At 45.9% G+C, this 12467-nt stretch overlaps 1 protein-coding gene across 13 annotated transcripts in view; it reads left to right on the top strand.

The window, feature by feature from the left end:
- The window catches only part of LOC140408764 (prominin-1-A-like), a 362788-nt gene that overhangs the window by 252657 nt on the left and 97664 nt on the right, over positions 1-12467 (top strand). For all 13 annotated transcript variants that reach the window (XM_072496421.1, XM_072496410.1, XM_072496411.1 and 10 more), the window contains 3 exons: positions 2408-2511; positions 3436-3514; positions 6477-6623. In XM_072496421.1, coding sequence (XP_072352522.1) covers positions 2408-2511; positions 3436-3514; positions 6477-6623 — 330 coding nt within the window. The remainder of the gene's footprint in view (positions 1-2407; positions 2512-3435; positions 3515-6476; positions 6624-12467) is intronic.

Genomic DNA, 12467 nt, shown 5'->3' with positions numbered 1-12467 from the left:
GTGGGTAGGGGAGGGGAGCGTCTCGGACATCTGTAAGGAGCTTATGGTGTCGGAGGAGACGCAGACCGAGGAGCTGAAGCATAAGTGGGAGGAGGATCTGGGAGGTGAGATAGAGAACGGTTTATGGGCAGATGCGTTGAGTAGAGTCAACGCGTCCGCAACATGTGCCAGGCTCAGCCTGATACAATTTAAGTTTGTGCACTGGGCTCACATGACACTGGCCCGGATGAGCAGATTCTTGGGGGTGGAAGACAGATGCACAAAATGCGTGGGAGGACCAGCGAACCATGTCCACATGTTTTGGACATGTCCAAAGCTTTGGGGATTTTGGCAGGGGTTTGCAGATGTCATGTCCACGGTGTTAAAAACAAGGGTGGCGCTGGGTCCAGAGGTGGCGATTTTTGGGGTGTCGGAAGACCCGGGAATCCAGGAGGAGAAAGAGGCAGACGTTCTGACCTTTGCTTCCCTGGTAGCCCGGAACCGGATACCATTAGCATGGAGGGACCCAAAGCCCCCGAAGTCTGAGTCCTGGCTATCGGACATGGCTAGCTTTCCCTGTATGGAGAAAATTAAGTTCGCCTTGAGAGGTTCACTGTTAGGGTTCACCCGGAGGTGGCAACCGTTCGTCGACTTCCTTGCGGAAAATTAATCGTCAGCAGACGGGGGTGGGGGGGGAAGTAGTTTAGGTTAGAATAGGGGAATAATAAGGGTGGGACCTGTACAAAAAGTAAAGGGTTTTTGCATTATGTTTATGGTTTCATGTATATTGTCTATTTTGTTGTTGTTTCTATACCAAAAATACCTCAAGAAAATGTTTATTAAAAATATATATATCTATGTCCCTTTGTAGCCTCCTTATGTCCTCTTCCACAATTTTCTTTCCTACCGATCTTTGTGTCATCAATACATTTAACAACCATACCTGCAGCTCTTCATCCAATTCATTGATATAAACTCAGGCCCTAGTTCAGGCCCTAGCACTGATCCCTGTGTCATACCACTCGCTACATCCTGCCAACCAGAAACATTTATGCCAACTCTCTGTTTCCTGTTATTTCGCCAATCTTCCATCCATGCCAATTTGTTACTCCCTACGCCATGAACATTTATTTTCTGCAATAACCTTTGATATGACACTTTATCAAATGCCTTCTGAAAATCGAACTACAGTACCTTCTCTGGTCCTCCCTTATCCACAGCACATGTGACTCCTTCAAAGTTTAATAAATAAATTGATTAAAATTGATTTCCCTTTGACAAAACCATGTTGAATCTGTCTGATTGCCCTGCTATAATCTCTTTAATAATAGCTTCCAACATTTTCCTATGACAGATGTTCGGCTAACTGATCTGTACTTTCCTGCTTTCTGTCTCTCTCCCATTTTGAATAAAGGAGTTACATTTTCTATTTTACAATTTGCTGGGGACCACCCCAAATCTAGGGAATTTGGGAAAATTAAATCCATTGCATCAACTATCTCCCTAACCACGTCTTTCAAGATCCTATGAAGTCCATCCGGACCCTGGAATTTGTCAGCCTGCAGCACCAACAATTTGCTGAATACCACTTCCCTAGTGATAGTGATTGTCTGGGTTCCTCCTTCCATTCTGTTTCCTGATTTATAGGTATTTATGGAATGTTACATGTATCCTATATAGTGAGGACTGATGCACAATATCTGTTCAATTGATCCACCATTTCCCTACTTTGCAATATCAACTCCCCAGATGAATAATAGAATTCCTACAGTGCAGACAGAGGCCATTCAGCCCATCGAGTCTGCACTGACCCTCTGAAAGAACACCCTACCTAGGCCCACCCCCCCGCTCTATCCCTGTAACCCCATAACCCACTCAATCACATATTTGGACACTAAGGGACAATTTAGCATGGCCAATCCACCTAATCCCGCATCTTTGGACTGTGGGAGGAAACCAGAGCACCTGGAGGAAACCCACGCAGACACGGGGCGAACGTGCAAACTCTACACTGACAGTATCCAATGTCAGAATCGAACCCGAGTACCTGCCGCTATGAGGCAGCAGTGCTAACCACTGTGCCACCGTGCTGCCCCTTTCGGCCACTTTCATATTTAAATATCTATACAAACTCCGTATTTATATTTCTAGCTATCTTTCGCTCGTACTATAATTTTTCCCTCCTTATTAATCTTTTTGTCATCACCTTGCTGTTTTTTTCCAATCTTTTGACCTACCAGCCGTCTTTCTGCAATGATATGCTTTTCCTTCAAGTTTGATATTGTCTTTAATTTCTTGACTTTACCACGGAAGATGGTGCCTCCCCTTTGAGTTTTACTTTTTCACTGGAACTTACGTATTCTGTGTACACAGTGTGGAACATCATTGGTTTCGTATTTGTCTCTAAATCTGTTTTTGCATTTTTAAGGTTCTGGATACGCCTTATTTGTTGAACTCGGAGTGGAAACACTTTCTTTCTGGACTTCTGCTTTCTGAACACAACTTAAATATCACTTTCCAGAGTGTATACAGGTCAGATACTAAGGTCTAGTACGAACTTGTAATGCCTGTTTCTGGGAAAAAATACTTAATACCATTTTTCTCTTTACTACCTTTTCTCTAAAAAATGCAGACTTGACTGGAATAAGGATTCAGGTTTATCATCTGATTGTCCTTCATGTGTGAGGTTGGATAGTATGCTTTGGTTGACTAGTGACAGGAAATATTGCAACCCTTCCCAATCCTCTCTTAGTACAGCATCTTCGAAGTTAAGGATTACTAAACAGTGACCAAGAGCGCAACTCCAGATAATTTTCCTTTTACTTCCATCTACTCAAACCAAGTTTTGAAGGATTCTGAAACTCTTGGCTGCGGATCCCTTTGTCACTCCAGGATTACTGAATCTGGAAACTGGAAAATCCATTAATAGCACCATTGGCACAGAAAACATTGTTTTCTCCAATATCTTCTTGGATCCTTCATGCTTTCTGGGGTTGCACCTATCAGCGTCACAGCTGGGATGTGCTTCTGTGTTGAAGGTGTTTAGAAAATGCAAGTTATTACTGGATGACTTGGTGTTGGGTAAAGAAAGTATACAATATTCACATGAGGGTAAGTGGACACTTTTGTACTGAATCTAACTATTTATCTGTTAACAGTATTATGATTCTTTGACCATATGGGACTATTTTGGAAGGGGCACTATTAAAGGCCTCTATCCAATTTGATTTGCAATGCTATAGCTTTTCTACTCATTCAAGTTTGTGTGAAAATAATAGTTTAGCATTCTTTTAAATTTGAATAGTATATTGGAAAGTACCAAGCACAGCTTCATGCAGTTTAGGAGTGATAACTGTTACCCTTGTTATTCAAGAACCACTTTTCTGTGTCATAAATATATATTTTTTAAAAAGCATGAGTCATGAACTCTAAATCAGTTTTTTAAATTTTATACAGCAAATGCCACAAAAATGAAGGACTATATTCGGCTTTCCAGCTACAGCATTTGTTAAAAGATCGTGTAAATCTCAGTGAAGTAAGTAGAAGTTTTGGCATCGCCTCTGTTCAGAATAATAGAAGATGGGTAGAATCTTGTCTACTTAATCCCTGCCAGGCTGCAGGACCATTCTTGAGATGAGAACCTAATTTCCTAATGGGCAGCTTTGTCAAGGCCCCATCCCAGTGCAGCCCACCTCCGGGCTTCCCAACCATTTAGGGAGGACATCCCGGTTGGTATTCACCTTCTGTCAAGGGAAGGATTCCTGATGAAAGGGACAATGAAGTGAGTTACCAGGGCTCAGCAGCACATGAATTGTTGATGCTGAGAAAAGCCTAAGAATGAAGAGACCGGGGAGGGCTACTTACCCCACAACATCCCTCCCCCCATCCCCCACCACTCATCACTGCAGCCCCTATACCTGGAGGTTGTGTTGTGGGATCTGAGAAGCTGTAATGAGGCAGACTTTCCTATTGCTGAAAGTGGGAGAACTTCTGCAAGCAAATAAGCATGGAGAGAAGTGATTGAGGAAGTCAGTAGCAGATGTTTGGTCCCTCCAACCACGAGTCAGTGCACCAAGAGGATCCAGAATGCCAGGATGAAATGGTAGGTGAGTGGCATAATACACACTGACTGGCCCAGCATTCTCCAGTCAACATGCATTGAGGTTGTACTCGTTCTCCTCCCTGCCAGCGCCTCACATCCCTATTCAAGCACTCAGCTATACTATTGCTCTCTGTTGCAGTAAAAACAACCACTCTGAATCAGTGAGCTTTTAAATAATAAGGACTTTAAGCCCATGCTGGAGAGAGGGAACCACAGCCTGCCATGGTGCCTTTCTCAATGATGCAGGGTTTGAAGCACACATTTAGTTATTTCTGCTTTTCATTATGATGTTTTTGATTAATTTCTTAACTAACCATACTATTCTATCAGCAGATATTCCCATTATCTCATCCCTCAGCCTCGGGTATGGTCTTCAATTCATTTTATCTCCTTCTTGTCCTGTTCCGCAAAGAATGTCAGTGAGCTGGGTTAGCCACCTCTGGAAATTACCCTTTGCCGAGGATCCCATCATGCCTTTGGTATTGGCTAAATTTCCCATCATGCCTAGATAGACCTCTCTTAACTACGTTTGGCCAGACGTTCACCATGGAGCTCTGTACAGGAATTTCCCCCATGAGGTGAACCCTGGCCCAAACCCAAACCGTTCCAGTACCTCCATGAGGTACTTCCATTCGACTCTGTCAAAGGCCTTCTCTTCGTCTGGGGAGATGATCACTTCTGGATGGGGTCATAATCATGCTCAGCAAGCATCTGATATTTGCCATTAGTTGTCTGTCCTTGACAAAGCCCGTCTGTTATTCCGCGACACCTCTGGCACGCAACTCTCCAGTCGCCTCGCCAGGGCCTTCAGCAGGACTTTGGCATCAGTATTCAGGAGTGAGTTGGATTTATATGACCCACATTCCATCGGATCATTGTCTTTTTTAGGGATCAATGATAGCGAGGCCCATACCAGTGTGGGCAGCAGGGTCCCTCTCAATAGCGAGTCATCAAACATCTCCTGCAGATGCGGAGCCAGTACAAATTTTTATAGAGGTCCACCGGGAATCCGTCCCCGGCTGCATGGAGTTAATGCTCTCCATGACTTCTCCCAGTTACAGTGGTACTTCCAGTCCCTGCTTCTTTTCCTCCCCCACAGCTGGTATGTCCAGCTCATCAAGAAACTGCCTCATCTTCGAGTCTACCTCCGGAGGCTCGGAGATGTATGGCTCCCGGTAAAAGGTTGCAAAGGCCTTATTGATTTTATCTGATGCTGTGACCAGTTTATCGTTCCTGTCCTTCACCTGCGCTATCTCCCTTGTGGCTGCTTGCTTTCTCAGCTGGTGAGCCAGCAGGCGGCAGGCCTTGTCTCCATTTTCATAAAAGTTCCCCCGTGTCTGGCGGAAATGGTGCACTACTTTACCAGTGGAGAGCAGGTCAAATTCCAGTAGTAGCTGTTTCCTCTCCGCCAGTAGTTCCACGGTCAAAGCGGTGATGGGGGGGGGGGGGGGGAGAAATAATAGCATATAAGGCACTCAAAGACAGGAAGGAGAGTGTGGCTAGGCAACAGCTGATCGACTCCATATTGGAGGTGGATCGGTGTGGAGTGTCGCCGGTCCACCTTCAATATGGAGTCGATCAGCTGTTGCCTAGTCTCACTCTCCTTCCTGTCTTTGAGTGCCTCGTATGCTATTATTTCCCCCCCTTATCACCGCCATCAGTGCCTCCCAGAATGTGGAGGGTGAGACCTTCCCATTTTGGTTGCAGGTTACAAACCCTCGATTGCTTGTGACACTCTCTCGCAAAACGCCTTGTCGGCGAGGAGGGCTGTGTCCAGCCTCCATGGGGCTACTGGGTCTGGCTTGTCTCCAACCTCACATCCACGCAGTGTGGTGCATGGTTGGAGATTACTACTGCGGAGTATTCCACCACTTAAACCCCTGGAAGCACCGATTTACCCACTACAAAGAAGTCAATGCAGGAGTATACTTTGTGGACTTGGGAGAAGGAGTACTTCTGCCTGAGGTGTTTGAACCTCCACGGTCTCAACCCCCCCCCCCCATCTGCTCCACAAAGGCATTCCCTTGCCATAGCCAATTGTTTCCCTGATTTGCAACTGGATTTGTCTGTCCTTGGGTCCTGTATGCAGTTGAAGTTTCCTCCCATGATGAGTTGGTGGGAGTCTAGGTGGGGGATTTCTGCCACTGTCTTTTTGATGAAGTGTGCATCATCCCAATTGGGCGCATATATATTCACAAGTACCACTGGTGCCCCTTCCACGACACTGCTGACCATTACATCGATGTAAAGGTTGTCCTTTTGCTAAACAGTATGGCCATTGGTTTTGTGAGCATGGCTTTTTAATAGTGTGAAATTTTGTATGTAAATAGACAATTATGGGATCCGCAAAAGTTGTTCAAATGCACATTTTATGATGGTGGTGATTATTTTTCAGCATGGAACTTACCTGACTGACATATTCGCAAACATTAATGTGAATTTAAGTAACATAGTAATATTGGATGAGGAGGCAAAAGAGGGTCTTCGTAACTTCACGAACACTGGCATTGACCAAATTAATTTCACTGCCTACATCATTGAGGTAATACTTTATTCTTTTTACTTTTCTAGGTGAAAAAACAAATCCCAGCTGGAAAATAAAGCTTGATTTGAATTGCGCCCATTTTAAATAAAATCTCTCTAATTATGCTATTTTAAAACTATAAACCACTCCAACTCATAAATTGTCAGTGATATTGTTATTCAAATTAATTACAGTTGGAGCTGATGGTGCCATTAGCTTTTTAAAAATAATATTAAAATTCCATAATCTATCGAATCGAATGTTTGAAAATTAATTATAGGCATTCATCTTACCAATACGGGTTTAGTTAGATTTTTCCATTGTTGTATCTGTCCAATTCAGATACTTTGACCAGTGTATCAATCAAAGGTTTTACCCAAGTGCCCTTATTTGCAAGATGAATAAAGAACAAAACAGGTTCACGGTTTAACGCAATTTTATTCACAATTTTTAAAAAAAATAAATTTAGAGTACCCAATCATTTTTTCTCAATTAAGGGGCAATTTAGCATGGCCAATCCACCTAACCTGCACATCTTTGGGTTGTGGGGGTGAAACCCACACAGGCATGGGGAGAATGTGCAAACTCCACACGGACAGTGACCCAGGGCCGGGATTCGAACCCAGGTCCTCAGCTCCGCAGTCCCAGTGCTAATCACTGCGCCACATACCGCCTCACAATTCTCTCATTCAACGACGTATGACTCAAACTCACAGCTGAGCGTTACATTTTACCTGCACTTAGTGAAGGAGGCTGGCTAGGTTACGATTACTCAATGTCTTCTCTGGGCTTCAAACCCCAGGGCCCCTTCTTCTTGTGATGGTTGTGCCTAGGGGACTCCCAGGTTATCGCTGAGGACCTGTTCCAATGTTCCTTCCTTTATACCGGTCTGCTAGCATTGAGCCAAAGTTATACGCCCATTGTCCTCTGAAACACCCTCGTCTGACCAGCCATCAGCACATTATGGATTCTGATGGCTTCTTGTGTTTGTCCTTCATCCTGCTGCATCTGTATCCTTTGTCCTGTTGATCCCTGTGCCTGGAAGTTATTCTTAGCATAGTTTTGTTCTTTTGTGTGAGTGATTACCCAGGTGAGTGGGTAATCACAAAGTCCATATAGCAATAACGAGTTTATGTGTTGACTTGAGTGCTCTTGCAAGTGGCTTGCATTGATTCCAGTCAGGGTCTCATGTGACAGTTTCTGTTCCTGGCCTATGTGCCTTGTCAGCCTGACCACACCATGTTGTCTATTAAACATGGAAGGATTGCTTTGTCACTAGTGTAACCAATGCCTCAAATATGAAATTCACTCCCTATGTAGCCTTGCACTATGAAGATTAGTGCACTGCAGCCATTCAAATTTTCCATTCCTCTGATTTGGACTGCTTATGTATCTTCCACCCTTTTGCCACACCATTGGTGCCATTCATTTTGTGGCATAGATCCCAAGCTCTCCCCCTCCCACTCATTGCACCTCTGTGACTAATAGGTTTTTAGTTATCCCTGCTAATATTCTCTTCCTTTTCCTAGCTATCCAATTTTTTCCTTACACTTTTGTGAAATGGCTTAAAACAGTTTTCTTAATTTACAATATATATACATGCATTTGAATAAAAAGTTAGTTCCAAAGAATCTTGATAAATTTCAAATCTGGAGGAGTTTGGAAATCATATAGACATATTGGAAATAAAAATCTAACTATTCTAGTTTGTTGCTTAAAAATATGTTCGGGACTTTGAATGTAATATTTTTTTAAAATCTCTTCTAAAGATTTCAATGCTACTGATGACCCCTCTGCCTTTACAACCTACTGCCCCATCTCCAATCTTCCTTTCTTCGCCAAAGTCCTTAAACATTTTATTGCCTCCTGAATTCATACCTATTTTTTCCACTATTCCATGTTTGAATTTCTTAAAACTTGCCCCTGATTTGTCACAGCACCAAGATAGCCGTTAATAAAGTACCACTAGTATTCTGTCATTGTAACCATGTGTATTATCCCACCTCATGATACCCAGTCTCTTTGCTGTCTTTGACATGGTAAAGCACAACATCCTCCTCCAACAAGAGCACATTGGAACTGCTTTGTTCCAGTTTTATCTAACCAGATAAAACCAGAGCAGCACCACCAGCAAGAGGTTCTCTTTTCTCCTCTGTACTATAACCTCCAGAGTCCCCCAAAGATTTATCCTTGGGGCCTCTTTGCTTTCCTGTCTACAAGCTTCCCTTTGGTACCAAGATGTGTAACTTCTTGTTCAGCTTCCACAAATGTGCCTTCTTTTTAAAACCTATCTGACTAATATTTCGGCGAGGTGTCAGTTTCTTTCTGATTACATCTCTGTGAGTGGCTTGGAATGTTTTTCTGCATCAAAGGTGCTATACAAATGGAAATGGTTCATTTTGATGTCCTTTATTTCATGATGCTCCAGAGAAGCACCTTGGTATATTCTATTACGTTAAAAGTGCTGTATGAATGCAAGTTGTTGAAGTTTAGAGTTGATAGTTGACGATACGAAGATTGGTGGAGTTGTGGATAGTAAGGAGGGCTGTTGTCGGCTGCAAAGAGACATAGATAGGATGCAGAGCTGGGCTGAGAAGTGGCAGATGGAGTTTAACCCTGAAAAGTGTGAGGTTGTCCATTTTGGAAGGACAAATATGAATGCGGAATACAGGGTTAACGGTAGAGTTCTTGGCATTGTGGAGGAGCAGAGAGACCTTGGGGTCTATGTTCATACATCTTTGAAAGTTGCCACTCAAGTGGATAGAGCTGTGAAGAAGGCCTATGGTGTGCTCGCGTTCATTAACAGAGGGATTGAATTTAAGAGCCGTGAGGTGATGATGCAGCTGTACAAAACTTTGGTAAGGCCACATTTGGAGTACTGTGTACAGTTCTGGTCGCCTCATTTTAGGAAGGATGTGGAAGCTCTGGAAAAGGTGCAAAGAAGATTTACCAGGATGTTGCCTGGAATGGAGAGTAGGTCTTACGAGGAAAGGTTGAGGGTGCTAGGCCTTTTCTCATTAGAGCGGAGAAGGATGAGGGGCGACTTGATAGAGGTTTATAAGATGATCAGGGGAATAGATAGAGTAGACAGTCAGAGACTTTTTCCCCAGGTGGAACACACCATTACAAGGGGACATAAATTTAAGGTGAAAGGTGGAAGATATAGGAGGGATATCAGAGGTAGGTTCTTTACCCAGAGAGTAGTGGGGGCATGGAATGCACTGCCTGTGGAAGTAGTTGAGTCGGAAACATTAGTGACCTTCAAGCAGCTGTTGGATAGGTACATGGATTACGGGAAAATGATATAGTGTAGATTTATTTGTTCTTAAGGGCAGCACGGTAGCATTGTGGATAGCACAATTGCTTCACAGATCCATGGTCCCAGGTTCGATTTCGGCCTGGGTCATTGTCTGTGCGGAGTCTGCACGTTCTCCCCGTGTCTGCGTGGGTTTCCTCCGGGTGCTCCGGTTTCCTCCCACAGTCCAAAGATGTGCGGGTTAGGTGAATTGGCCAATGATAAATTGCCCTTAATGTCCAAATTGCCCTTGGTGTTGGGTGGAGGTGTTGAGTTTGGGTAGGGTGCTCTTTCCAAGAGCTGGTGCAGACTCAGGGGGCCGAATGGCCTCCTTCTGCACTGTAGATTCAATGATAATCTATGATTAATCTAGGACAAAGGTTCGGCACAACATCGTGGGCCGAAGGGCCTGTTCTGTGCTGTATTTTCTATGTTCTATGTTCTATAGTTCAAAGGAAAAGTTATCATCTCAGGTTAAAGTTGCACCAAACTTAAGGGAAAAACTTAATTCACAAAGTAGAAGGATGCTAATTAAAATTTCTGGTATAGTCTCTCTGCTAAGTTGAATCATTTGACCATAGATGGAGGGGAATTGTACAGAAAAAGCATTTGGTGGTTACTGTAGTGTAAACTATAATTTGCTCTTGTCATTGTATGAAACAGGAATATCATTTTTAGAGAAGGATATTTTCAATGAAACTTCAGCTGAGTGAATGTCCAATAAGCTTATCATTACTTTTACTTTCCTCAAGTATTTAAAATTCTGCTTGTAATCATTCTCGGATTAAATTCCAATGCTGAGTATTCTGGTGAGCTCTGAACTTCTGTAAAACTGATTTTAAAACCAAGGGCTGGATTCTCCGTTTTGGGAGACTAAGGCCGGGTGCCCCGCTGCTGGCTTCCCCATTCTCCGGCGCCCGCGGGATTCCCGCCGTGCCGGTCGGGGGCCGCTGACAGCGCCACCCGCCCCCCCCCCCCCCGGCGATTCTCTGGGCCCCGATAAGCTGAGTGGCCGACGAGTTTGGACGAGTCCCGCCGGCGTGGGTTACTCGGGTCATACATGGCGGGACCTGGAAGATGAGTGTGCGGGGTCCGTCCTGGAGGGGGGCAGGGGGGACCCTAAAATAGCCCCCCAGGGTGACCTGGCCCACGATCGGGGCCTACCGATCGGTGGGCGAGCTGGTTCCGTGGGGGCTTATTTTACTCCGCGCCAGGCCCCTGTAGCGCTCCGCCATATTGCCCAGGGGCCGACGTGGAGAAGGGAACCCCCACGCATGCGCGGAAATATGCCGGCCATAGCGGACATGCACGGAAACACGCCGGCCGTTCCACGCATGTACAAACTCGTGCGGGCTGATCCGCGTCGGCTGGAGCTGCGGGTACAACTCTGGTGCCAACCTAGCCCCCTAGGAAGGGGAGTGTAGCGCACAAAGACTCCGTGAGACGAATAGAGTGAAGTCGATGAGGCTTTATTAAGCGTGTCTGTTCCCCCGCAGCTCGATAGTAAGAATGGCCTGCGGGGGAGGACTCCGGCTTCTTATACTCCGCCTTCAGGACGGAGCTAAAGGTCAACGGCCAACCAGGACCCGGGATCTGTCAGCCAATGACATTAGGGCTTCCAGTCCCACATGACCCCTAATACATACTACCACATTCACCCCTTGTCAAAAATGAACCCGGCGGGGTGATGCTTCGCATGGTGGTAAGGGTTTACAGGGCTGGTCCTGGGAGGAAAACATTCAGATGGCAATACAGTATGTACAATTTTGTCCTGTTTCAACTATTTACAGAAGGTATCGGGAGAAAAGCAAAATGTTCTTGTGAAAAGTCCATATATTGATTTAGATCGACGCCATGAGTCGGTCGGGCGGTCTGGTCGTCCGTGTCGATCGCCTCGGCCCCGTGTGCTTGTACCGGTGTTGTCGTCTCCGGGAGCCTTACGGTTTCAGCTTGGGCTTTATTCTTGGTCGGGCCTGAGGGGAGGGGAACCGATCCTCCTGGGAAGGGGGCGGTCGCGGGGTGCGGCGGTGGCAGGAAGGGGGGGGGGTTGGGTGAATGGTGTCGGGGGGGGGTGTGTGTGTTGCCGGCGGGCGCCAGATCCCGCAGGGAGACCGTGTCCTGTCGGCCGTCGGGGTACTCCACGTAAGCGTACTGCGGGTTCGCGTGGAGGAGGTGAACCCTTTCGACCAACGGGTCCGCCTTGTGTGCCCGGACATGCTTTCGGAGTAAGATGGGTCCTGGGGCCGCCAGCCAGGTCGGCAGCGACGTTCCAGAGGAGGACCTCCTAGGGAAGACAAGGAGACGCTCATGGGGCGTTTAATTAGTGCTCGTACATAATAGCGACCGGATGGAGTGGAGAGCGTCCGGGAGGACCTCCTGCCACCGTGAAACTGGGAGGGCCCTGGACCGTAGGGCCAGTAGGACGGTCTTCCAGACCGTGCCGTTCTCCCTCTCTACTTGCCCGTTCCCCCGGGGGTTGTAGCTGGTCGTCCTGCTTGAGGCTATGCCCTTGCTGAGCAGGAACTGGCGCAGCTCGTCACTCATGAAAGAGGACCCCCTGTCGCTGT

This window comes from Scyliorhinus torazame, chromosome 3 (genome assembly GCF_047496885.1).
Source record: "Scyliorhinus torazame isolate Kashiwa2021f chromosome 3, sScyTor2.1, whole genome shotgun sequence".
NCBI lineage: Eukaryota > Metazoa > Chordata > Chondrichthyes > Carcharhiniformes > Scyliorhinidae > Scyliorhinus > Scyliorhinus torazame.
The sequence above is the reverse complement of the archived record's forward strand: the minus strand, read 5'-3'. Positions and strand labels throughout refer to the sequence as shown.